Genomic DNA, 24,842 nt, shown 5'->3' with positions numbered 1-24,842 from the left:
AAAAATGGTAGTAATTTTTAAAAAAAGATATTGAAATTTAATAGCAATAACAATAATTGTAACAAAACATTTAAGTCAAACAGAGAAGGAAAATGAATTAATAAATAGTTTAAAAAAATAAAAAAAAAAATAGAATGACAAGAACAATAATGATAGCAATAATCATTGTAATATCACCACCATCACCACCATCATCATTATAATAAATGAATAAATAAATAATTTTGTCTTGTCTCCGCCCTGCTCGCCACAGCCTAGAGGATATCAGCAAAACAGACCGTCCATCAGCAATGGAAGCTGCCGCAGGGCCCAAAGTTTCTTTGCTTTCCTGTATCCTCCAACTTCTTCACCAGTTAGACCAAATGTTTCATTGCTGGCATGTTAATCCTGCAAAGGCCGAGCAAACAGTTTGACTATGGTTTGTTTCAGCAGTGGAGCTCTGTGTGACATCAACTTGCCTTCAAGGACTATTTGAAGTTCTTTGAAAATTCCCATTGTTTGATGTCCATCTTTTTTTCTCCCGCTGTACTACCATGCTCTGAATTTTAAAATGAACTCGATGTCATGCAGTCTAGGAAAAGAAAACCCCAATCAGACTGTTCATTTGTCTCCATCTTCCTCTTCCTCTTCTCTCATCTGTTAGCCATTTGAGATTTTTCCCCTGCTGTCAGGTTTAACTGTCATTACTTCTGCTTGTCACAGTGTCTACTTTTAAAGCAAATGCTGACGAACTCTGTTATTCTTTCTCTTCTGCCTCCATTTTTTTTTATTTCCTTAGGATTTCCCTCTTCTCCAGCTAGATGATGTGGTGGGTGATCAGTCCAACATTTTGGGCTTCTCCATGCTGAACCGAAGCCATCCTTTCTACCTGGAGTTTATCAGGAGTCTAAACCTGTCTTGGAGGGAAGGCTGTGACATCAGCCCATACCCAGGACCGGCGGTGAGAGACTGATAGTCGCTTTGGTGTTCTGAAATATTCTTCCCTGGAGTCAATGACTGATTCAGACCTCCAAAAATATAGAATTTAAGACTAAAATATTCTCACCTAAAGCAGAGGTGACCAAGATGTCATGACATGAATGGCTTGCAAAATCTCTAAAAACACTCAATACTACATCTTAAACTGACAGTGTAATCGTATGTAGATAATTTTAATATTCTCTAATGAATCATTATCAATAATTTTTAGTCATTTTAGTTGTCTCATTTAAAACTGGATTACCCAAGTGAAAATGAAATAATCTTGAGATAGCACATCTTAAGATGCTTTGAGGTTTTACTATGCAACAAGCATCTGAGCCACACAATGTGAGTCCTCTCAAAGAAGCTGCTGCTGGAAATGTTTTCAGTCTTATATTTCTTTGAGTGTGTGTGTGTGTGTGTGTGTGTGTGTGTGTGTGTGTGTGTGTGTGTGTGTGTGTGTGTGTTGCTCACAAGAAAACAGATTGGTGTTTACATTTTTCTTTCTTTAAATCTGACCTCTTTGCCTAGCAGCAGCTATACATAATGATACAAACTAATTGTGAATATACCTTATAAGAAGACTCATCTTGAGCTAATTTTTTGAGATAGGTAAGTAACCGCAAACAACAGGTTTGAATCAGTGTTGCCTCTGTTTTCCTTCTCCTTCATAATTAATAGGTCCATCAGAGTAAATATTTTCTCTCAGATGTGTTTGTCTGATATCAAGGAAGCAGTGACATTGGCTTTAATACAGAAAATAACAAACACATTTGTCAACAACTGAAAACAGCTTTATTACTGTAGAAACCTTTCCACCGGGAGTTTATTTATTCATATTATACTGCCAAGGTTAATGAAGAAGGTAAATGGAGTCCCGAATGTTGATATTTGATTCAAATTAACCTTATAAATGAATTACAGTGGAGATTAACCCTATGACCCCCATCTCTATGTTTAGGCCACTGTCGAAAATTATTAATGAGTAAATCTCTGTAACAACAAGGTTTACTTAAATACATTTAGAGTCAAAGTAAAGTGAGCTGATTTGTTAGGGAGTGTAAATATCAATATATGTATTACTGGTGAAAAAAAAAGGAAGATGGCATATTACAAAAATGAAGTGTCAGACCTAAAAAAAAAAAAAAAAAACACTATCAAGTTAAATATGAATATTATTTTGGAAAAATGCATCACTTGCTCTATACCTCTATCAAATTGTAGTACAATACAATACACTTAATATACACTACACTTAACATAATGAGACAACCTAATTTTATTGAAATTTTTCCTTATGATTAGACTGTGAAGGATAATTTTCTGATTTTGTATTGATAATATGTAAAACTAAAAGTAATGCAACTTTAAATGAATCTATATTAATATCAATATCAATATGGTCCATTTTACAAACAACTATTTTGTTTGAGACTGTTTGTTTTATTATTTAATTAAGTATTACCAGTTAACAAATTGTATGAAATAAAAACCAAACTGACAGATTCACATTGCTTTTATTGGTAAAAAAAAATCCACCAAATATTAAAGTAATGTTAAGTACTCTATAATTTTCCTATTTTCCTTCCACCCTTCTATTACTCATATTCTATAGAAATGAAGGTCTTTACTGTATAATCTGTTATCCTTTTCAGTCATAGTTTTAAGGTGACAGACAGATATTGTTTCAGCTGTGCAGCATAGAAACGTCTGTAAGTAACAGCTGTAAAATGATTTCGAATTTATTACTTTATACTACCTAATCTAGTTAGACAGCCTTCTGGGGTTAGTGACTAATGAGAAGAAACCTTTTTTACTAACTTGACATGTTTAATGTTGATATTACTTATAAATAAAACTGTAATTTCTAGTGGTATGATATGACTTCAGTTCACTTTTTCTCTCACAAAATTCATATAGAGCCAATGTCTTCCACTTACATATTTAGTCTCTCTAAAGGTGGAGTCAAGTAGCACACTGACTGACACATCTTTTAATGTTTTAAGAAGATTATATGCTCTAGTATAAATTATAAGTATTGCATATTATATTGGCAAGCAGATAGGACACGTTCTCAGAGTTACAGAATGATTTACTTAGAATAAAGTTACCTGAAGGTGACATGTGGGAGATAGAGGAAACAGCTGTGGGACTAGACAAACAGGCTATTGAAAGCTATCAATTATTTCCCACACTTCCTGCATCTGTCTTCGTACATCTATCTTTTCTCTTTTCAAACTATAATTAGTTATCGTCATTCAGTCCTGAAACTATCGACTTGTTGGAAGCCTCAATAACACTCATGCATCGGTCTTTTTTTATCAGCCATAGACAGATTGTGTGAGTCTGCCTCTGCACAATTTATCTGATTCTCTGAGTGTGTCAGTTTGACTGACAACTGACCAAACAAACCAGAACATCACACTCTGATAGGATCGCTCAGTTACATGAACTGAATGTAGCTCATTCCAGTAGTGCTTCATTTTTCCTTTTTTCCCACTGACATAGTCCTGCTGTATTCACCTCTGATGCAACAACAGGCCCATTTTCTGTGAACATTAGCTTTAAAAAAGACTAAAGTTGGATCTGGAAATCCCTATCAACAAGAATGAGCTATTGACATTGATGTTGTTGTAACCTGTTCTAAAAGCTGCAGCTCTACAAAATCAGAAGTGAAGCACATAAATGCTGCATCTATTTTAGTGTAAGTGTACCCTCACAAAATTAGCCGTTTGAAGAGCTTGAAGAGTACCAAGGGTGCCATCAGGAGTAAGCAGTTTTTCCCATCATGTAGAAGCTTCAGTAGAACTTTATGTTGATACAAAGCTGCTAAGCAACTTTAAACTCCTCAGGCCAGAGTTTTAACTTGCTGGCATTTAAGATTTATTTTAGTTATTTGGGGCTAGGAGGAACCAATGTAAGTGTAAGTGGTAGTAAGTTTTGCAATATTTAGTTTTATGGCGCAGGCAACCAAAAATGTGATGTCCATGTATGTGGATGCCAGGTCACAGAAGGAAAACTTTTTCTCTGCTCAAGTTTTTACCAGTTTACTGTGATGCTAAGTTCTGTAACATCAAAGCTGCAGTGATGATCGGATTGGGCTTGAACAGATGAGTAACTTTGATCAGCTCAGTAGTCCAAAAATGTTTTGGATGCCCTGCCAACAGTCAGATTCTCTGCTGTGAAAATAAGCTGGCCAAAAGAGGAAATTCAGACCACAGATGTTAAAACACAAAAGCTGCTCACTATGCAGGGAGGGTTCCACTCCAAATCCAGTGTTCAGGGGTTATACATTAATAGCCCTTTCCCACTAGTACCCACTTAGCCCAGCCCAACACCACCCCTTCTAATTCATAGGTGTTCCCATCAGGATTTTCCCAGGGTATGTAGGTACATGTTTAGCACCTACACTTTCAGGGTTTTGAAGATGTGGAGCCGAAAATCATGACGTGTCGAGATAACAGGCCACTATTGGCAAGAATTTGAAGTCATGGGATGAGTCATTAGAGCCCCATCTTTAAAATCCTGATGCCGCCACTGTGGATAACAACATTGGCAGCAACAGTAGAGGTGGAGTTTCAAAAACAATCACCACGATCCAACACAGAGGTGAAGACCTTTGTATGCTTGTTGGCGTTAATTGAGTTAATGGCAGCTCACATTATTGTTGTTCCATATGTATCGCAAACAAATAACTTCACGATGGCCCCGCTCACACTGAACACGACCTCAGTTACCCTCTATTCTAATTGGAAAAAGCAAAACCGAGTGGTGTGGTGTCAGCTGAATTAAGTTAGGACTAAGTGGGAAAGAACCATAAGCACAAAGAGGGAAGCAGGTAACTAGTGAGCATCAGAGCCACTAACTAAGATGAAGATCCATGAATACATCAGGAAGATGGCCCTAATAGATTAAGCGCTTAGTGAATATCTCAGGTAATGGAAACTGGAGGAAAAGAAGCTAAAGAAACTATTATGAGAGGAAAAACCCCTAGCATGGGATGTACCACTGACAGATAGCTAAAGTGGCAGATATGGACAAATCCTACCAATGGCTAGAGCTGGACTGAAGGGGAGCACAGAGGCGCTAATCATAGTAGCACAGCAGCAAGCGTTGAGTACCAGGGCAATAGTAGCCAAGAACCACCACACCAGACAGGATCCCAGGTATAGGCTGTGTGAAGAGGCCCCTGAAACAATCCAGTACCTCACAGCAGGGTACAAGATACCAGCAGGCAAGGAATACATGGAATAGTCAGCATAGTGTACAGAAACATCTGTACAGATTATGGACTGACAAACCCTAGATCATGATGGGAAACAAATCCTAAGGTGGTGGAAAGTGAGAGAGCCAAGATCTTGTGGGACTTCCAGATCCAGACCGACAAAATGGTGGTGGCCAACCAGATGGGCAGAGTAATCTTGTATAAGCAGCAAACACGAAAACTCGAGAAATAACAAGGACTCAAAGAAGAGCTGGAGAAAGCCAGGAAGGTGAAGCAACAAAAGTACCAATGGTCATTGGAGCACTGGGAGCAATGACCCCCACACTGGAAAAGGGGCTCCAACAAATACCTGGAGGAACATCAGACATGAAGAGTGCAATCCTAGGAACAGATAAGATACTGTGCAGGACCTACAAACTCCCAAGCCTCTGGTAGAGGACTCAATCTTGAGATAATCAAACAGCCATCCTACGCAAGACTTTTGTATAACAAAGCATTCAAAAAAAGTTAAACCACAGTTTTTGTATTGAAAGTTATATCTAATGTTAATATAAACTTTTTTTTTTTTTTTACGTGATTTGCCTTGGTCTTTAAATAACCTACAAAACCAGCATGTGGCCAGTCATTAAAAAAGTATATCTTTAAGGTCATAATTGTATTTTATTGGTTGAAGTGCACTGAAATTATCATTTTAAAATGCTATTGACATCCTGTAATATATATTTATGTTGCAGCTAACCAAATGCTTTGTCAAGATTTGAATTTTTATCAGACTTCATAAAAGGTTAAGTGTTGCTTCATAAGGCAGAGCAGGCTGGGTTTTGGTGTTAAGTAGCACTCAGAAAGCCATTCAGCTGTGGGGAACTTTGAGATGAGTTATCACCTGGAATTGCAGAGTAGTTGGGTATTTTGATAAGATCACAGGGAAAAATGGAACAGCCAAATGCTTTGCACTTAAACAAACTGCCCACATCTGCTTTTATACTTGATGTAAATTACTGAAAAAGCAATAGAAGCTGCTTGTATATTCCAATTTCACAGCATCTTATGGATGTTTGACAGATCAATTTAAATGTTTTCTTTTCTTCTTTCTTAATGCCTAGCTGTCATCAGCTTTGATGTTTGATGCTGTTCATGTTGTGGTGAACGCCGTGCGGGAGCTGAACCGGAGTCAGGAGATTGGGGTAAAGCCCTTGAGCTGCACCTCCCCGCTTATCTGGCAGCACGGAACCAGCCTCATGAACTACCTACGCATGGTAAACACACACATGTACATTTTTCACAGGCAATGTCATTGAAAAATCTGCACTGATATCATTCTTTAGGACAGATACTCTCAGCAACCATCTGAACAGTCTGTACTCGACTTTAATAAAGCAATCTATGTATAATACCTACATTGGTCCACAGCGCATTGTGTCACCCTTTAACCAAACTTGATCACTACTATGTATATTTTTTTACTTAAAATTCCCGGCATATATCCTATAAAATTGTAACATGTCTGTGTTTTGCATTGTGTGAAAGTCTCACAAAAGTAAGACAATCAAAATCCTCTTTAATAGGTAGGTTATATCTGTTCATTTGTTCATTAACATGGCAGCCAATCACTGCATTTAGTCATGTAAACATGGACGACTTGCTGAAGTTCAAACTGAGACTCGGCATGTGAAGGGAAGGTGATTTAAATGACTTTGAACGTGGCATGGTTGTTGGTGTCAGAAAGGTGGTCTGAGTATTTAAGAATTTTTTTTTTTTACAGAGAATAGTAACTGAGGCTACCATTCACATAGTTTCACCAAAATTGGAAAATAGAAGAATGAAGAAACATTGGTCTGATGACGTTTTGTTTCACTTTGCCAGTTCATTGTCACATACCCGATCTGTTTCCCAGTTCACGTGTCAGTTCTTATCATTAAACCTAGTTCCAGCACCCGTGTTTCTCCTGCCTCTTCAGCCTGCATTTAGGTCCACACCTCCACCTCAGCCCATTACAGAACGCTGAGAGTAGACATGTTAAATACTTCCATAACTGCTCATTTGTTAATATAACTAAAAATCTATACTCCAGCACACTGATGGATGTTAGAGCAGCATTTGTCCTATTATGTGTTTGATGGAGAAAGAAAATAGAACAGACATGAGAAATGATGGATCAGATAAAAACTATTTTCAATTCAAGTGTAGAAACAATATCTCTGTCTGCAGCCTGCTCTTTTCTTCTGTTATCTAAGCCAGGTTTTTCTCAGCCAAGTTTAACTTTTTTTTCATAAATATGCAGTCACGTCCAGAATTATTGGTCTCTCTGGTAAAGAGGCAAACAAAGATGCAAATAAAGAATTTTAAAAGTATCTGACTATCAGCCCACAAATAGGAACCAATAGGCTGTTAAAGAAAATGAGAAATTTGCTGGCTTCCTGTTAATGTTGATAAATGATGGTTAGAAAATGTTTTCACTTTCAATAAAATGATTTAGTTCAGAAAGATATTGAAGAGCTAAATATAAGATGTGCTGTTTTAATCTGTGAACATAAACAATTAACCAGGTAATAAAACAGCTTTTACTGGCGTGTTTTCATCACTTCTTCATATCTTTGTAAAGAGCTAGTGCATTCACCGCTAACTGGCTAGCATGGATCAGACTTACTGGATATTTATTCCAAACAGAACCTCAGTGATGTGAGAAAAAAAACACAGCTTTATCATCATCATCATTCACAGCAGCCAGTGAAGTAAAGAACCAATGTTAACGTGTCTCATGGGGTGGTGGTCAGGAATCAAAGTTCTGTGCTGTCTGAATCGATTAATTTCTCAGGCACATGTACCACTGCAAGGGGTGGTGTTCAAACATTTGAATGGTCAGGGCCAGTGTTAGTTGGGCCACCGATCTACCGACTTTTATTGACCAGTCAGACCAATAAATACATTGTCGGCCGATAAAACACGTTGGCCCACCAAGAGAAAGCCCGGTATGCCAGATGGTCAGTCCATGCCTGGATGGCTGTAGCTCAGGAGGAAGAGCAGCCCTCTTTTAACCGGAAGGTAGGCGGATCGATTCCAGGCTTCCACTGACTACATGCTGAAGTGTCCTTGGGCAAGACACTTAACCCCACGTTGCCTCCCGATGTGCCTATCGGGGTGTGAATGTGTGTGTGAATGTGACAAGTAGTATAAAGCGCTTTGAGTGGTCAAACTGACTGGAAAGGCGCTATATAAGTACAAGTCCATTTACCACAGTGTACACAAGCTAATAAAGCACTTTTTGGGATTTAATGGAACAGGAGCTTCTCATCATGTATGTGCAGTTGACAAACCTGCAACAAATGTGTGATGCTATCACTTCAATATGTAGCAAAATCTCTGAAGAATGTTTCTAAAACCTTGTTTAATGTATGCTATGAAAAATTAAGCCAGTTCTGAAGGCAAAAGGGATCCAACCTGGCACTAGCAAGGCATATGTAATAAAGTGAGATTATATAAATGCACAACATTTCAGTCATCACCAGGGTTAATCCTTAAGCTATTGTTTGAGATGAATCTTATTGATGGAATACATCAAAACAACATCAACAGGTAGATCATTATTTATTTTTACTGACAACAGTGTGTAAATCTGCCAGTTTACAATCTTCTCTTATGATGTCTTTTGTACTCTTGTACTAATATCTTTTGCAGCGCTATGTTTAGTTATTTAAAGACGGTGGGATGAGTCCGTGCAAAAGCTTAAATACTTAAGTATTTTGTCAAAGTAAGAAATTAAATTTTCAATAAGGGTCAAAATGAGAAGGGATTTTATTTAGGAACATAGTCAGGATGAGAAACTAAGATGAATAGACAGCGAAATGCATGGGGAAATACATTTGATAATAATGCATGGGGAAATACATTTGATAATTTTGCATAAGTTGTGTGCAAAATTGTTGTGTTTTACAAATTTTCCTACATTGCAACTTCTTCTTTTTTTTTTTTTTAGTTTTTTTTTTTTTTTAAGAAAATGTGATTTCTTTGGGTTCATAGCCCTTACCTTATTTTAGCATTGGAGGATTTGTTGATTACAGCATGAGCTGTTATATCTGCAGCTCAGACTGAAGTGATGATAAGATTCAACAGATGGAAGGAGAGAGGAGGATTTTTACCTTTTATTTATATATTCATCTTACTGGCATCTCTTTCTTTTGTCCTCCTTTTATTTTCATATTTATTTGATTTATTCTCATCCTTCTTTCCCCCTGTTTGTATCCGTCTGCCACTTCTTGTTTTTTCCATCCACTGATGATGCCTCTCTCTCCATGTTGTTTTTGTAGCTTGCAGTGCATCACTTCATCATCTCTGCACTGTGTTTGGCAGCAACCAGGGACTTCTCTCCCCCTCCGTGTCTCTCTCGCTCCACTGTTTTTGGAATATAATTCATCTTGAGTCATGCACACATGCACTCTCATTCATACTGTACACGCACCAGATTACACGTAACTCACATGAATTCAGGAACAAAATGCATGCTTGGTTGCACACGTATCACACAGGTCTCTTCCTTATTTGCACAATTTTGCAAACACACATTCCAGCAGCTCTGTCACTGATCTGATGAAGTGTCTGTTTTCTCAGTTTCTATTTCCATCATGATTTTTTACGTGTATGTGTTCATCTTTTCATCCTTGTTTTCTTCCTCAACATCTCTAAATCAATATCTTTTGTCTCAGGTTAAACTAAACACAGTTCTAAGCCTCTGATCTAGCTGTAAACTTTTTTTTTTTTTTTTTTTTTACTGCAGTCATTGAGATTCATATTTCTTTGCTATTTTGCATCCAAAAGCATCTGTCTAAGAAAGTGTTGCATCTTTCCACCAAAGTGATTGCTGTAACCTTTGAGCTGGCAGACTGGGAACATTTTAGTGTCAGACAGTTGCAGTGACTATTTCTGCTGCAACCTAAAGTGTGGTTTCTTTAACAAGTCTGTCAAGAAGTTAACAAAGTTCAGAGGAGCTAACAAGCCCTCTTTGTTTTCAACTTACTAGGAGTTTCAATTCAGCACTAGCAACGCCGGAAATGGATTGTTATCAGTCAAGATGCAGTCTTGAGTGAGATAACCTTGGTGGAAACAGTCTCTACAGTCTAGCACAGATTTAGTCTCCACAAGGAGATCTAGATATTGTAGCATTTGTATAAAAATAATTATAATAAAAAAAATAATGGATTAGGTTTTCTATAGCACTTGTCAAAGCACTGAAATAGCTTTATTAACTCCTCATTGATACTTGGTGATGGTAAGCTACATGCGTAGCTACAGCTGCCCTGGGGCAGACTGAGAGAAACATGACAGCCAATCCAACCACCACTGAACATTAATACTCATTCATGCACCAGTGATGATGACACTGGAGGCAAGAAGGGGGACGTGTCATGCCCAAGGACACAACAACAGATTGATTCAGGGACCGGGATTTGAACTGCTAACCTTTCAGTTATTGAACAACCTGCTCCACCACCTGAGCCACTCCATCTTCATGTTTTTACAATAGAAATTTTAAATGCTCCTGTATCTGAGCCATTACCTAATTTTTATGTGATGTAATATGCACATTCAAGGTTATGATTTTTACTGTATATTTGATGTTATTGTGGGTTTTATAATGTTCAAATTTTCTAATATACTGTCCAAAAAGAGCTATATAAAAAAAAAAAAATAAAAAGCAACTTTTTTTTTTGTTCTTGTTTTAGGTAAACTGTGTTGCAGATTTCAGCTTATGGCATTAGCAGATGATTTATATTAAATCAGTCATTTTTGCTGACTTTACAACTTTTCCAAGTGTAAAAAATAAAAAAAAAAAATCTTTTTTTTGTCTGTGCTCAACAAGTTGTAACTGTAAACAAATAACAGACATGATGATGACTGCAAGAATCAAATGTTTGTCTAATATGCAATGCCAGTCAAATTGTGGACACACATACTCATTGGTATTTCAGACTATCACCTGTGGAGTTGTAATAATCATTAGAACCCAGAAAGTTCGCTCATTTATAATTTTCTTGTTTTGGGTTTACAAATAAATGATGGATTATTTTATGATACCCAGACCACCTCCTCATATTTGTAGGATCCAGCATCATGAACTTCAAAAGATTTATGTTTAAAAATAAACTTCAGTTAATTATTATTTTTCTGACTGAAAAGAAACACACAGAAAATGAATTAATTATTTGACTACTAATGGATCTAACTTACCTGTTAGCTAACTGGTTTTTATTCTCTTTCTCATCAGGTGGAGTACGACGGTCTGACGGGTCACATTGAGTTCAACAGCAAAGGACAGAGGACCAATTACACACTGAAGATCTTGGAGAAACACCCTACAGGCCATAAAGAGGTCTGAGGACAATCAGGGTCAAGCAAGAAGCAGACAGACTAGAGATTAAATTAGCCTTAATTTGTTCCAGATAGGATATTAATTTGATCTGTTCAAACCAGCAAGAGGGTTACATGTAGAGTGCAGGAACTGGTTCACATGAACACAGTACTGCTGTTCATGTCAAAGCATTTAAACTGGGAAACCTACACGGCTGCAGGGAGCTGAGTTGGACAGCCATGTGTTGTAATGTCAGAGTAAGAAGGTCTCTTATTAGTTTGTTGATACAATCAATGCAATCAGACATTCTCTGTGGGCCAAATGCTGGTTTATGATCACATGTTAACATTCAAAAGTCATCAGATTCAGAAGTCATCAGTGGTCATACGTGCTCAAAGTTTTGAGTGGACAATAATTCTGTTTACACCACACTCGTAGTGCGTGACTTCAAACAATTTTCTTCAGCAAGACTTTGTTTTTTGTATTGTTTATTTTAACTTTCAGACATTTTTTTTTCTTTCACAACCCAGATTTAGAAATAACAAACACCAAACAGCTGATTGCTGTGAAGTTCAACCATCGCATCTTTGCCTCTCAGAGAATGAGCCACTTTCCTTCTTGGACTATTAAGGGTTCACTGAGGAGATTTTCAACTAAATGATTAAACAAAACTAATCTTTTTTTTGTTTGTTTGTTTGTTTGTTTTACTAAATGCTGACTTGAGCTGATTAATAGTGAGTATAAATTATGTCCACAATAATCAGATAATTAGATTAAATCACATTTACTGTAATCTAGAAAAAAACAAGAAAAAGAAATATATTTCAGTAATCATAACTTCAGCACACAATGGATTAACCCATTTGGCATCAATATTTAAATCCTAACCTATTGTTGTACTTCTAAAATGAGATTTAATGTTCACTTACACCCTTGGAAGTATAAAAACTGGAGAACAGCTTTCACCTCAATTGGTGCCATTCTTCCGCTTTTGATGACCAAACTTCAAAAACATTAATATACTATTAAAAAACAATAAAATACGCAAAATATATCTTGTAATTTATAATTGCAATATTACGACAATGAAAAATTGTCGAATCTTCAAAGAAAAATTACATTTTAAATCTTTAAAAATAGGCCAAATCACCAAAGTCATAAATACATGGGGAAAAATAACAAAGAAAAATAGAATTGTCATTATTGAATAAACAAGTGGCAGTGCAGTGGTATCAAGCTTCTCAAATGTGGATATGTTTACCTTGTGTAATGTGGAACAATTTTCTTGAGGTAAAAAAAAAATCATTGATAATGAAAAGTACAAAAATACAAAGTTAATCAAATATAATTTTAAAAGAGGAAATTTCAGTACAACAGGAAAACATACACATCAGCAAGTGAATAAATAATTTAAACAGATTTAAAGAATGTCAAAAAAGACACCCATTAAAAAATCCTTCCACGTTAACTTTACTTGAATTATTTACCATTTATCAAGCTTGAAAAAATGAATTTTAAAAAAAATGGATGAATAAATTAAATAAATGTTGTCTTGCTACTAGTAAATAATAAAACATTTAGCTGATAAAAAAAAATAATAATAATAAAATAAAATAAATTGTATTCTTTTGGAACACCAAATAGGAGGGTAGAGGGTTATAACTTCATATGAAGTATTTTCGTCATTGTATTACAATACCTCTACCACACACTGTAAACTGGTGAGCAACAATCAAACATATGGGGAATATTACAATGAGAAGCTTACAATCTATCACAGCAGTCAGTAATGTTGGGTTTGAGACAGTCAAGCTTTGGAAAAGTGAATTCTATTAAAAAACTAAACTTTAATTGTATAAGAGTGAGACGTACACAGATGGAGCTGGTATGAATTGTGCTAAGCGCCCCCTCCCATCAATCATCATCCAGAGATAACCCCAGCTCACCATCTCAAACAGATTTAACTTTTACTATTCTACTACAATCTGTGGAGAAGCGTTTACCAGACACCTTTGATATATATTTATCAAAGGTTTATATATATATATATATTTTTTTCTTTTAATCAGATCTGAGAAATTCCTCCCAAAACTGACCTGGAGGGATTGGTAGAAAATTTAGGGAACAGTGATTTAAAAAAAAAAGAAGCTACAAAACACTCGATCTGTATAAAAATCTGAAATATTTCAAACCCTGATCTTGCCTTTATCTTGCAGAATCATTTGAGCATAATTTTTGTTGTCTAATTTAAATTGAACTCTTGTCTAAAAATAACTTATTTGCCTTGAAGAGTGACTTATTCAAATTGTTGTTGGAAGACACCTTGAGAAGAAAAGTCATGAAGGAAATGCAACATGGTTATGCTTGCAAATTATAAGAGGGTCATAATTTCAGAAAATGTATCAAGGTTGATGTGAAATCATCACATGAGAATTTATATGCTTCAGTACAGATTTGTCCTTATTCAACCTGCTGAATGAGACAAAAGGAGCCAGATCCATACGTCATCGACTTAGTTATCGATTCTGGTGGGATTCAGCTTCCAGTCTGCTCTCATAACACATTTCTCATCTGTTTTTCTTTTCTGTTTTTGTTCAACCTTCGTCTTTCTTTTACTGTCTCTGTGATCTTTGACTCTTAGTTTTCTCTTCATCTCCTCCCACTTGTCTTTTCTGTCTACCTTCAATGTTTGAAAGAAGTTTTTACTTCAAAAAGTGAAAAAATAACAAAAAACATTTCAAATCATAAAGCAGTCTCGCTCATTGGTTTGAGATGTGAGATCTGTCTCTTTCCCAAAGCATGATCTCTGAGGACCCTGCAGGCCCACAAGTTTAGTTTGAGTAAAATCTGCAACTTCTGCTGCTTCTCTATACAAAGAAAAGTTTTGTAAAGCCCAGACATTAATCTCACACAGATTTACTTTTATGCACAGATTGAAATTAATTGATTTTGCTGAGATAATCACTTGTTTAAATGCTGGTGGGAGTAGCTTAACCAGATTTTTCCACCCTGGGTCTATAGTGATGCAACTTGAATTTACTTTATAGGCAGATGATCATATTTTTCTTTGGTTACAAAAAAGAAGAAAAAAAAAAGAGAAAAAACATTTTCCAACACCTGTTTTCTTCGTCCTTTTCTACAGATTGGAATTTGGTATTCCAACAACACTTTGGCCATGAACTCAACTTCCCTGGACCTGAATGCATCAGAGACACTAGCGAACAAGTCGCTAATCGTCACCACAATACTGGTAACACACACGTGCAATAAAAATGAAAAGTCAGACACACACACAGATACATTAAAGGTTCGTGTTTCTTGTTCATTGAAGAAAGTGTTGTTACATTGTCATGTGTTCCTCTAACAGGAAAATCCATATGTGATGCGCAAGTCCAACTACCAGGACTTCCAGGGGAACGATCAGTATGAAGGTTTCTGTGTGGACATGCTGCGAGAGCTGGCAGACATACTGAAGTTCTCCTTCAAGATCAAGCTGGTGGATGATGGCCTTTACGGAGCGCCAGAGCCCAATGGCAGCTGGACGGGAATGGTAGGAGAACTGATCAACCGGGTGAGTGGAGAAGGTCATTTCAGGCATTAATATGAACAGCCATTTCTGTTCCAACTTCACTCTGTTCATCAGGATGTGTCTGATTTTTAAAGGGCACTATCAGCCTTTAATTGAATGAACGATCATTTAGACTTTCAATCAATATCATCAGGAAAAGTTTTTATAAGAAAAAAAAAAAATCATTTCATAATCTTGCCAAGTTTTGCCAAGTTGCAGGATGCCTGAAGGTTCATGCTTGTGCTGTTTAATCATATATAAGCTGAAAATGGTAGAGTGTACAAGAATTGCTGTAATTACTATATATAATTACTGTACTGTTAATTACTATATACTGTATATAATTACTATATATAAGAATTAGTTGTAAAGATGGGCATAGAAACTACCTTAAATGTCAAGCACTGTTGTGAATGGATGGCCTGTTTTCATCTGAGTGGATTCAGTGGCCTCGGCTGCAGTGATGTGCACTGCAAGCAAAGACTTGAAAATTGTAAATATGGCAGCCACCATATATGTGGACACTTGGCAGGTGGATATAAATGACTCATTCTAAGTGAAGAAAAACCTATTATTTTTGTATAGTGATTAGACACCAATAGAAACTGTTTTTAAATGGATATTACATTTTTCTCAGTGACCATTGATTTTGTTACACGCTGCACCTTTAAGTGAACCAAGATGGCCATAACATATTTGACATATCCAGATTATGTGAACAGTGAAAGAAACTCCTCCAGAAAAAATAAGATTTCAGGTTTTTTGATAACTAAGGAAGGATTTTCTGACTCCCAGTGACTTAAGCCTCCCGTGGAACTCATTTTAGTCATCCCATGGAAGTTCCTCTCACACAAAACCTCTGTTAGAGCTTGTAAAATTAAAAAATAAATAAATTAAAAAAATAAAAAACTCCAAGCACAAAATGAAGTTTAATACGGTTTAAGTTCTTTGCTAAGACAGAATTTTCAGTATGTGCAGAGAATCATTTGAAACACCTTCATGAGCATGTCAAACCAAAGAGTGGCAATCTTGCCCTTGACTCTGAAGCCACGGCACAATTTGAAGGCTGACAATAGATATTGTTTTATGTAGCATCGTCTTCAATAATGCATTGTGATGCCTTAGCGCTTGTATATGTAGTGTAGTCAACAACTATTTGTATACAAATGTAAAAAAAATCCTTTTAACAAGATTAGCACCAGCACAATCTTGGCTAGTTCGGCCATTACGATATAAACAAAGTCGTTGATGGCACATCATCATGATGCAAGCCACACAGATGGCAGAGCACAATTTGATACTGCAAGTCAAAAATACTGATTATCCTATCTAGATATCTGAATAGCTGATTGTGCCATTTATGTATGGGTGCAACACACAAATGCAACAGTTGAAAAACACAAAAATCTTAACCTTTGGAAAGCGTTATTTGTCAAAATTGCCTCGTATGTATGAACACCACTTACTGCTGCCAATTAGTACATATATTGTGATGGGATAAATACTCAAATGGCTGCAGGTGGTTTAACAAAGGTGGTGACAAGATAATCAGTTATGGACAACTAAATAAAGCAAATGAAGTATATGATGAGAAGAAAAAACAACAAAAAAAGTGACTGATCAGAAGAATTTAAAATAACAAAACCAGGTCCCATTGGTGATTAAAGTCACAAAAAGTATAGCTAGAAAACTCAATAAATTTATAATAAATGATTTTTTTTTCTTTACAGTGAGCCCTCTGCACAGTTGCTTGTAGTTTCTCTAGTTCAGCTGCCTTGCTTAAATCAGTTACTGCTGCAGTCAGTCCAGCTCTTTTTGGATTCATGTCATCATTTACTGTCCTCGCCCAGCTTTTCTGCGATGCACCACTCTTCATTCCCTTGGATGGGTCTTATTTCTGCTCTTCATTCTGTTTGGCAGTTCTCTCATGTCATCTGCTGCTCTATTCTCTTGGGCAGCTGCACTCTCTGAGCCTTTTGTGAGGCCTGCTTTTTAAAAAACCCTCCTGGGCTCTACAGCTGTTGTTCATTTACTGATTGCTGCCTGGGATTTCAGTTTCAAAATATTCTAGGGTCAATCAGTAAAGAACACATGGCTTTGTACAATAAAACTGCAACCACAAAGAATAGAACCACTAAAAAAAAAAAAAAAAAAAAAAAACAGCTAAAATTCTAAGTATATCATCTTCCGCTTAATGTCAGCTGGGATAAGCTGCACCATAATTTCAAGCCTCTAAGATTTAAGCTGAGATCTGAGCACCTCAGGAGAATGTGGCCACCATTTATTATGTTATTCTAACAAAGAAATAAAAAAGGCATGCAACAAAAAAGACAAATAAATGGAATAAATGTTGTTTAAATGTTGTCATACATCCTTTATCATGTTAAAATGGGACTCCAAAAAATATTTCTCATTCAAAAGCATCAAATCAAATCTGGCTGAGCAAACACACACACACACACACATACGCCAGTATCCTTCATTGATTTCTTTAACATTGCTTCTGCATTAGTTGTTATGGCAACAGGCGGGGGTGAGGGGTGCAAGGCGTGGGCTTTAAACCGCTGACAGCGACTGTGCCCTTAACTGCAACACGAGCGTCAGCCAATTATACAAGTGGTGGAGCGTTAGAAAGATGCTCGGCCCTGAGCAGCACAGACACAGAGATGCTGAGAACGTATTAAGAAGCTCATTTTCCCCTGTTAGTTGTTTTCTCAGCAAAAGTGGCTCATTTTAAGACCAGTTGAGTCCAATTAAAGAAGAGAATAGCCTGTGATGAAAACTGCAAAAGGAAGTAAAGCTGATAAGGAGAAGCAAGCATGTGTGCAGTTTATGTGTACTAAAGGGCCATTTTTAGTATTAAACTTCTAAAACAGACACCCCTGTAATATAAGCAAATTTACATAAAGTAAGGAAATACTTTGTTGAGGGTAAAAACTTTTGTTCACTTTAAATGTAGTGGAGACCTTTATAGAGTTCATGGTTTCAAACTTGGCTTTCAAGCCAAATTTGGACAAAGGCAACTTGAAAAAACAACAATTGTCATGGTAAGAATGTAAATATTTCCTATGAACAGCAGTTTTAACAAACTGCCAAGTAAAGACACTGTTGTAATTATAGAGTATCATCCTATGCACCACCCATGCGTAACAACAGGATTATCTGTGTAATATTGTACACCCACTTACCCAATATTTAGGGTAAGGCATTAAAAGGAGTAACGTTTAGAATAGTTTTTTTTCCAGCCACTTTATTGGGTTCACCTTGCTAGTACCAGGTTGGACCCCCTTTTGCACTCAGAACTGCCTTAATTCTTCAGGGCATATGGATTCAACAAGGTTTTGGAAACATTTCTCAGAGATTTGCAGTGACACAGTCGCTGCAGATTTGTCAGCTGGACATCAATGATGAGAGTCTCCTCTTCCACCACGTCCCAATGGTGCTCTGTTACCTTGAGATCTGCTGACTGTGGAGGCCATTGGAGTACAGTGAACTCCTTGTCATGTTAAAGACACAAAATTGAGATGATTCGTGATATAATACATTATCCTGCTGAAGTAGCCTTGAAAAAAGATTAATTGTGGGCGTGAAGGGATTGATATTTTGAGCAACAATACCAAGGAAGGATGTGATGTTTAGCGAGACTTTGTACTAAAGGACTCAAAGTGTGCCAAGAAAATGTTTTCAGGTTTTTTTACATCCCATAAAATTAAATCATTAAGATGTATTTTAGAAGTTGAAATAAAACATTTTGCTTTGGGAAAAGCAGCATCTTATTCTTGAACCTTCTTCCGATTAGCTGGATTTTGGTCAAATATGTGCAGTTGAAGTTGAGATTTTGAGGGTCATCTGAGTGGTGTTGTGTAGTTAGACTTCTGTACTCATCATAGATTGTCCATAAGAGGCATAAGAGTGTTCATATATGCAACTGGCACCAGGACGCACTAGGCCACAGTTCGATGATTGACTTTGTAGTCATATCGTCAGACTTGCGGCTGCATGTCTTGGACACTCAGGTGAAGAGAGGAGCAGACCTGTCAACTGATCACCACCTGGTGGTGAGTTGGCTCAGATGGTGGGGGAGGATGCCAGTCAGGCCTGGCAGACGCAAGCGTATTGTGAGGCTCTGCTGGGAACTTCTGGAGGAGTCCCCTGTCAGAAAGTGTTTCAAATCCCATCTCCGGCAGAGCTTCAACCATGTCCCGGGTGAGGTGGGGGACACTGAGTCTGTGCGGGCTGTGTTCCATGCCTCTATTGTTGAGGCAGCCAGCCACAGCTGTGGCCACAAGGTCATTGGTGCCTGTCGTGGTGGTAATCTCCGAACACGTTGGTGGACACGGGGAGTAAGGGATGCTGTAAAGCTTAAGAAGGAGTCCTATCGGGCATTTTTGGCCTGTGGGCCTCCAGAGGCAGCTGATGGGTATCAACGGGCTAAGGGGAATGCGGCTTCGGCAGTCGCTAAGGCAAAAACTTGGCCATGGGAGGAGTTCGGAGAGGCCATGGAGAATGACTTCCGGACGGCTTTGTGGAGATTTTGGTGCACCATCCCGCGGCTCAGCAGGGGAAAGCAGTGCTCCATCAACATTGTGTACAGTGGGGATGGGGGGCTGCTGACCTTGACTTGGGACATTTTGAGGCGGTGGAGGGAATACTTTGAAGACCTTCTCAATACCACCAACACATCTTCCAATGAAGAAGCAGAGTCTGAGGACCCTGGTGTTGGTTCTCCCATCTCTGAGGCTCAGGTCGCTGAGGTGGTTCAAAAGCTCCTCAGAGGCAAGGCCCTGGTGGTGGATGAGGTCCACCCAGAGTTCCTTAAGGCTCTGAATGCTGTAGGGTAGTCTTGGCTGGCACACTTCTGCAGCATCATGTTGGTATCGGGGACAGTTCCCCTAGACTGGCAGACTGGGGTGGTGGTCCCCCTCTTCAGTAAGGGGGGCCGGCGGGTGTGCTCCAACTGCAGGGGATCACCCTCCTCAGCCTTCCTGATAAGGTCTATTCAGGGGTGCTGGAAAGGAGGGTCTGTCGGATAGTCAAACCTCGGATTGAGAAGGAGCAGTGTGGTTTTCGTCCCGGTTGTGGAAAAGTGGACCAGCGCTATGTTCTCTTGAGGGTCTTGGAGGGGGCATGGGAGTTTGCTCAACCAGTCTACTTGTGCTTTGTGGACTTGGAGAAGGCATTCAACAGTGTCCCCCGGGGACTTTTGTGGAGGATACCCTGGGAGTATGGAGTGCCAGACCCCCTTGTACGAGCTGTCTGGTCCCTGTACGACCGGTGTCAGAGCTTCGTCCGCATTGCCGGCAGTAAATCAGAATTGTTTCTGGTGAGGGTTGGACTCTGCCAAGGCTGCCCTTTGTCACTGATTCTGTTCATAACTTTTATGGACAGAATTTCTAGGTTAAGCCAAGGTCTTGAGGGAATCCAGTTTGGTGGCCTGAGGATTGGATCTCTGCTCTTTGCAGATAATGTGTTTATGTTGGGTTCATCAGGCCGTGATCTTCAGCTCTCACTGGAGCGATTCGCCGCTAAGTGTGAAGTGGCTGGGATGAGAATCAGCACCTTCAAATACAAGACCATTGTCTTCAGCCAGAAAAGGGTGGAGTGCCTTCTCTGGGTTGGCAATGAGGTCCTGCCCCAAGTGGAGGAGTTTACGTATCTCGGGATCTTATTCACTAGTGAGGGAAGGATGGAGCAGGAGATTGACAGGCGGTGTCCGCAGTGATGTGGACTCAGCATCGATCTGTCATGGTGAAGAGGGAGCTGAGCCAAAAGGTAAAACTCTCGATTTACCGGTCGATCCACATTCCTACCCTCACCTATGGTCACGAGCTGTGGGTAGTGAACGAAAGACTGAGATCGCGAATACAAGCGCAGGATGAGAAGCTCGGTGATCCGGGAGGAGCTCAAAGTAGAGCCACTGCTCCTCCAGATGAGGTGGCTAGGGCATCTGGTCAGGATGCCTCCTGGACGCCTCCCTGGTGAGGTGTTCCAGGCACGTCCCACTAGAAAGAAGCCCCGTGGAAGACCCAGGACACTCTCTCAGCTGGCCTGGGAACTCCTCAGGATCCCCCCCGGGTGAGCTGGTGAATGTGGCCGGGGAGAGGGAAGTCTGGGTTTCCCTGCTTAGGCAGCTGCCCCCGCGACCCGACTCCAGATAAGCGGCGGACAATGGATGGATGGATGGATGAGTATGGACATATGACCATGTACATTCTGTTTGTTCATAAAACTGGACAGCTGTTTTTCATATTTGTGGCTCCTGTATCTTACTGCTCAATAAAGGCTCTTCTATCCTTCTGCTGTTTGTGAGGGAAACATAATGCTTTCCTGAATCCTAACCTAAACTACCATAACTGAAAGCCTGACCCTCAACCTGTCATTTTGACACTAAACATGAAAACACACCGTAACCCTAAAAGAGTAATTTAATTAGTGAAGTGCAGTGCAAAATCCCACAAACATTGTTGGCTTGTGTTTTTCAGACCGCACAAATATACTAAAATGCACCCACACAGACCCAGAGCTAACAGATAATGGTGATGATAATAGTGATTGTGGCTGATGATTGTATGTGTATGCGTGTGTATGCGTGTCAGTTAGAAGAAATGGGGAACATGGGTGTGTCATTAAGAGGCTAATCAACTGCCTTTTTTCCCCCTCACTAATTATACAGAGCTGTTTCAATTACACTGCGGGATTCCTCAGCATGAACCCACACACAACAGGAAACACACACACGGACACAAACTAGCAGGCATCCACTTGTTCTTATATTTCGCCACCAAATTTTTAAGTGCATTTACATTTTATGCAAATGAAAAACCTAAATGCTTTCACTCTTAATTTCTGTTATTTTCTACCTTGATCTACCCTCTTCCAATCCAAATTCATATGCAAACAGACATTTGTTCTCCATGAGGCCTGGAAGTCTGATGAAAGTGGGTGAAATCCATTTAAGAAGTGTGTACTTGTTAATCAATTTAGTGTTAATTAAGGAGCAAAGAGGTGTCTGGGGTCCACATAGTCACTTTACGATGGATCCTCTCTCTCTCTCTCTCTCTCTGTGGACTTGAACCTTAATGAGATTATCTTTCAGCTTTAATTTCACTCCACTGTGTTTACCCATCAAGGTTAAGTCCACATTCAAATGTAAAACTTTATCCCTTGTGTGCCGTTGTGAAATGCTTTGTTTTTTATGCTGAATATATTGGTTTCTCTCTCTCTCTCTCTCTCTCTCTCTCTCTCTCTCATATATATATATATATATATGGCGCTCTGTTGATGGATTTGAGAAAAAGCTAAACATTAATGCATTAATAGAGCAGCCCATGGACGTCACCCCTGTGGAGAATGAGGGTGTTCTAACACACATTCTTTTCCCGGTGAGAGAGTTCCACACCCGCACTTTGCCCATTTATTTTTCTTTTTTTTTTTTTACTTATCTTGCATTTTGTACAAACGTGTCTGCTCTAGTGGCTCCCTGGTTGTCTCCATGTTTGTGCAAAAGCTGCTCCCTACTTCTCGTCTCATTTTGTTCTAGGAATCATGATGTCTGTCAGATCATCTGATCGGCTTTACTCTCTTGTTTCTTTTGTTTATCGTTCAGCTAAGAAGGAGGGAACTAGCGGTTCATGGTTTACACCGGCACATATTTACCTCAAAGTGTTGTTTTTGGCAGGACCATTCTTAAATACAATAGTTGGGTGATGGTAGACAGGGTTTATACTTTAGCTTTGCAGGAGCGGGGCTAGATTTAATTAATTTGAAAGTTGTGTTTAATCTGATTAAATTAAAATTAAATTATTAATTAAAATTCAATTTTAATCATCTGACAGCCCTATATATATATATATATGTATAAAATATATAAATATAGTTAATGTTTCTCGATTTTAATGAAACTTCCGCCATCTACTGTATTTCTACTTTTTTATGTCTCTTTCTAAGAATATGCATTATCGTGATCTCCTCCACTGTCGTCATATTTGCTATCATATGTTGCTATTGAAACTGTTGGAACTTGGAAGTGAACTCTGAACTATGTACTGCCTTCTAATGGATGTATTACTTAACAGCGATGCTGATGTAAAACAGACATCGGGAGTATGTGGGCAGTGGCATTCAACAATGGATGAATGTACTATTTATACGTCAAGGGATCATAAATGAGCCCTTAGTGACAGCCAAGGTGAAACATACCTCTTCCAAAAAAGTTGAAGAAAATTATTTATACTTTATAACCTCCCATCTAGCTAGATTACCACAATGTGTACTGATTTGGACAAATTTTGTCGCCTCCATATGCACACTGCTCAGACTGTAGTCATATTTACTGTAAGTCATTGCTTAAGTCTCAACTCTTTATTTTGGCTTTCAACTCAAGAGGAGTATGAAATCTCAATTCATTGTGTGTGTGTATGTGTGTGGGTGATATCTCTTTTCAAAGGTTTTTAATATTGTCTTTAAATTCTATTATTTTATTACCTTGTTCTAAGCTGTAATTTTTTTCAGTGACAGTGAGGTACTTTGGAGAACTTTAGTTGTTTCTAAATATGCTATACAAATAAACCTGACCTTGATCTAAATATAAAAAAAGTCAGATGAAGAAAGGAATCTCTGTGTTAAACTTTATTTATGGGATAATTGTTTAGCTTTGTAATTTAGCTTGCTAAAAGAAGTTGGCTTGTTCAAAGGTTTGCTGAAAAAGGCCATATAGCTTAAAACAAAGGTGCCATTTTAGAGCTGTTATGTCTACTTTTAATATACTTTTCAAAAGTACATCCCTTAGATTTGACTGCTAGTCATGCAGTCGTTTCCTAACCTGTAGCTTGTACAGTACAAATTATAACCACTCTACTTTGAGAAATAAGTGATTTTACTTTTATTCAAAATATGATCACAGCTATATTCCATGTCCAAATGAGTGAAGCACAGTCTAAATGTAATGATTGATCTTGAAATGGAGCCAATATGGGCTCCATCATCAACCCAACAACCCAAAAAAGACAAATGCTCTCATCAGGCACTTTAGGTGCCACTGTCCCCTGAGACCTGCAGGATAACAATTCACTGTTAACTTGTAATGCATTCGGTGGCAACTCCTCACCCTTAACAATGACTGTACAATCAAAATCAATATTTCATTAAAAGCTCCAGATTCTCCACAAAGGTGGTTTAAACATTTGGAACTTAGGTGCTGCCTTTAACTGGGGCTGCTAAGGCTGAGAAGTGTGGCGTTGGACTGTAAACAGAGGTACTTGATCCAGCTCATTACTCTAAAATGTCAGAAAAAAATCAAGGTAATCACTCAAAGGAACTTTCTGTACTTTGAAATTCTTAGAGGAAATGAATGACCTTTTAATGGATGACAGTGTTGATCATCCATCCATCTATCTATCCATCCATCCATCCATGCTCATCAGAAATGGAGGTCCAGAGGCAACAGACCCAAGAGGGAAACCCAAACCTCCCTCTTCCAGACCAGAATGGATGCACAATCTCTGCATCTGCCCCAGGGTCTCTTCCTAGTTAAAAGTGCCTGGAAAACCTCCAAAGGGAGGTGACCAGGAAGGATCCTAATCAAATGCCCCAAGTACCTCTGGTGACTACGTTCATCAGAGCTATAGATCCGTGAGCTGGAATTTCTCTGATCCATTGATATTACCATAAAGTTTGTATCAACAGGTCTCACTACTTTAGCAAAATGTTATCATCTGAAAATATATAATTTAAAACCATTTTCTTTC

The 24,842-nt window shown here is 38.4% G+C and overlaps 1 protein-coding gene across 3 annotated transcripts in view; it reads left to right on the top strand.

Annotated features, from left to right (window-relative positions):
* LOC121628201 (glutamate receptor ionotropic, kainate 5-like) overlaps positions 1-24,842 on the top strand; it is a 104,458-nt gene that overhangs the window by 38,884 nt on the left and 40,732 nt on the right. For all 3 annotated transcript variants that reach the window (XM_041967162.1, XM_041967163.1, XM_041967161.1), the window contains exons 7-11: positions 779-940; positions 6,289-6,441; positions 11,445-11,549; positions 14,671-14,778; positions 14,896-15,099. In XM_041967162.1, coding sequence (XP_041823096.1) covers positions 779-940; positions 6,289-6,441; positions 11,445-11,549; positions 14,671-14,778; positions 14,896-15,099 — 732 coding nt within the window. The remainder of the gene's footprint in view (positions 1-778; positions 941-6,288; positions 6,442-11,444; positions 11,550-14,670; positions 14,779-14,895; positions 15,100-24,842) is intronic.

This window comes from Melanotaenia boesemani, chromosome 17 (assembly GCF_017639745.1).
Source record: "Melanotaenia boesemani isolate fMelBoe1 chromosome 17, fMelBoe1.pri, whole genome shotgun sequence".
In the NCBI taxonomy this organism is placed as follows: domain Eukaryota; kingdom Metazoa; phylum Chordata; class Actinopteri; order Atheriniformes; family Melanotaeniidae; genus Melanotaenia; species Melanotaenia boesemani.
Note: the sequence above shows the minus strand (reverse complement) of the source record. Positions and strands in the feature narration are given on the sequence as shown.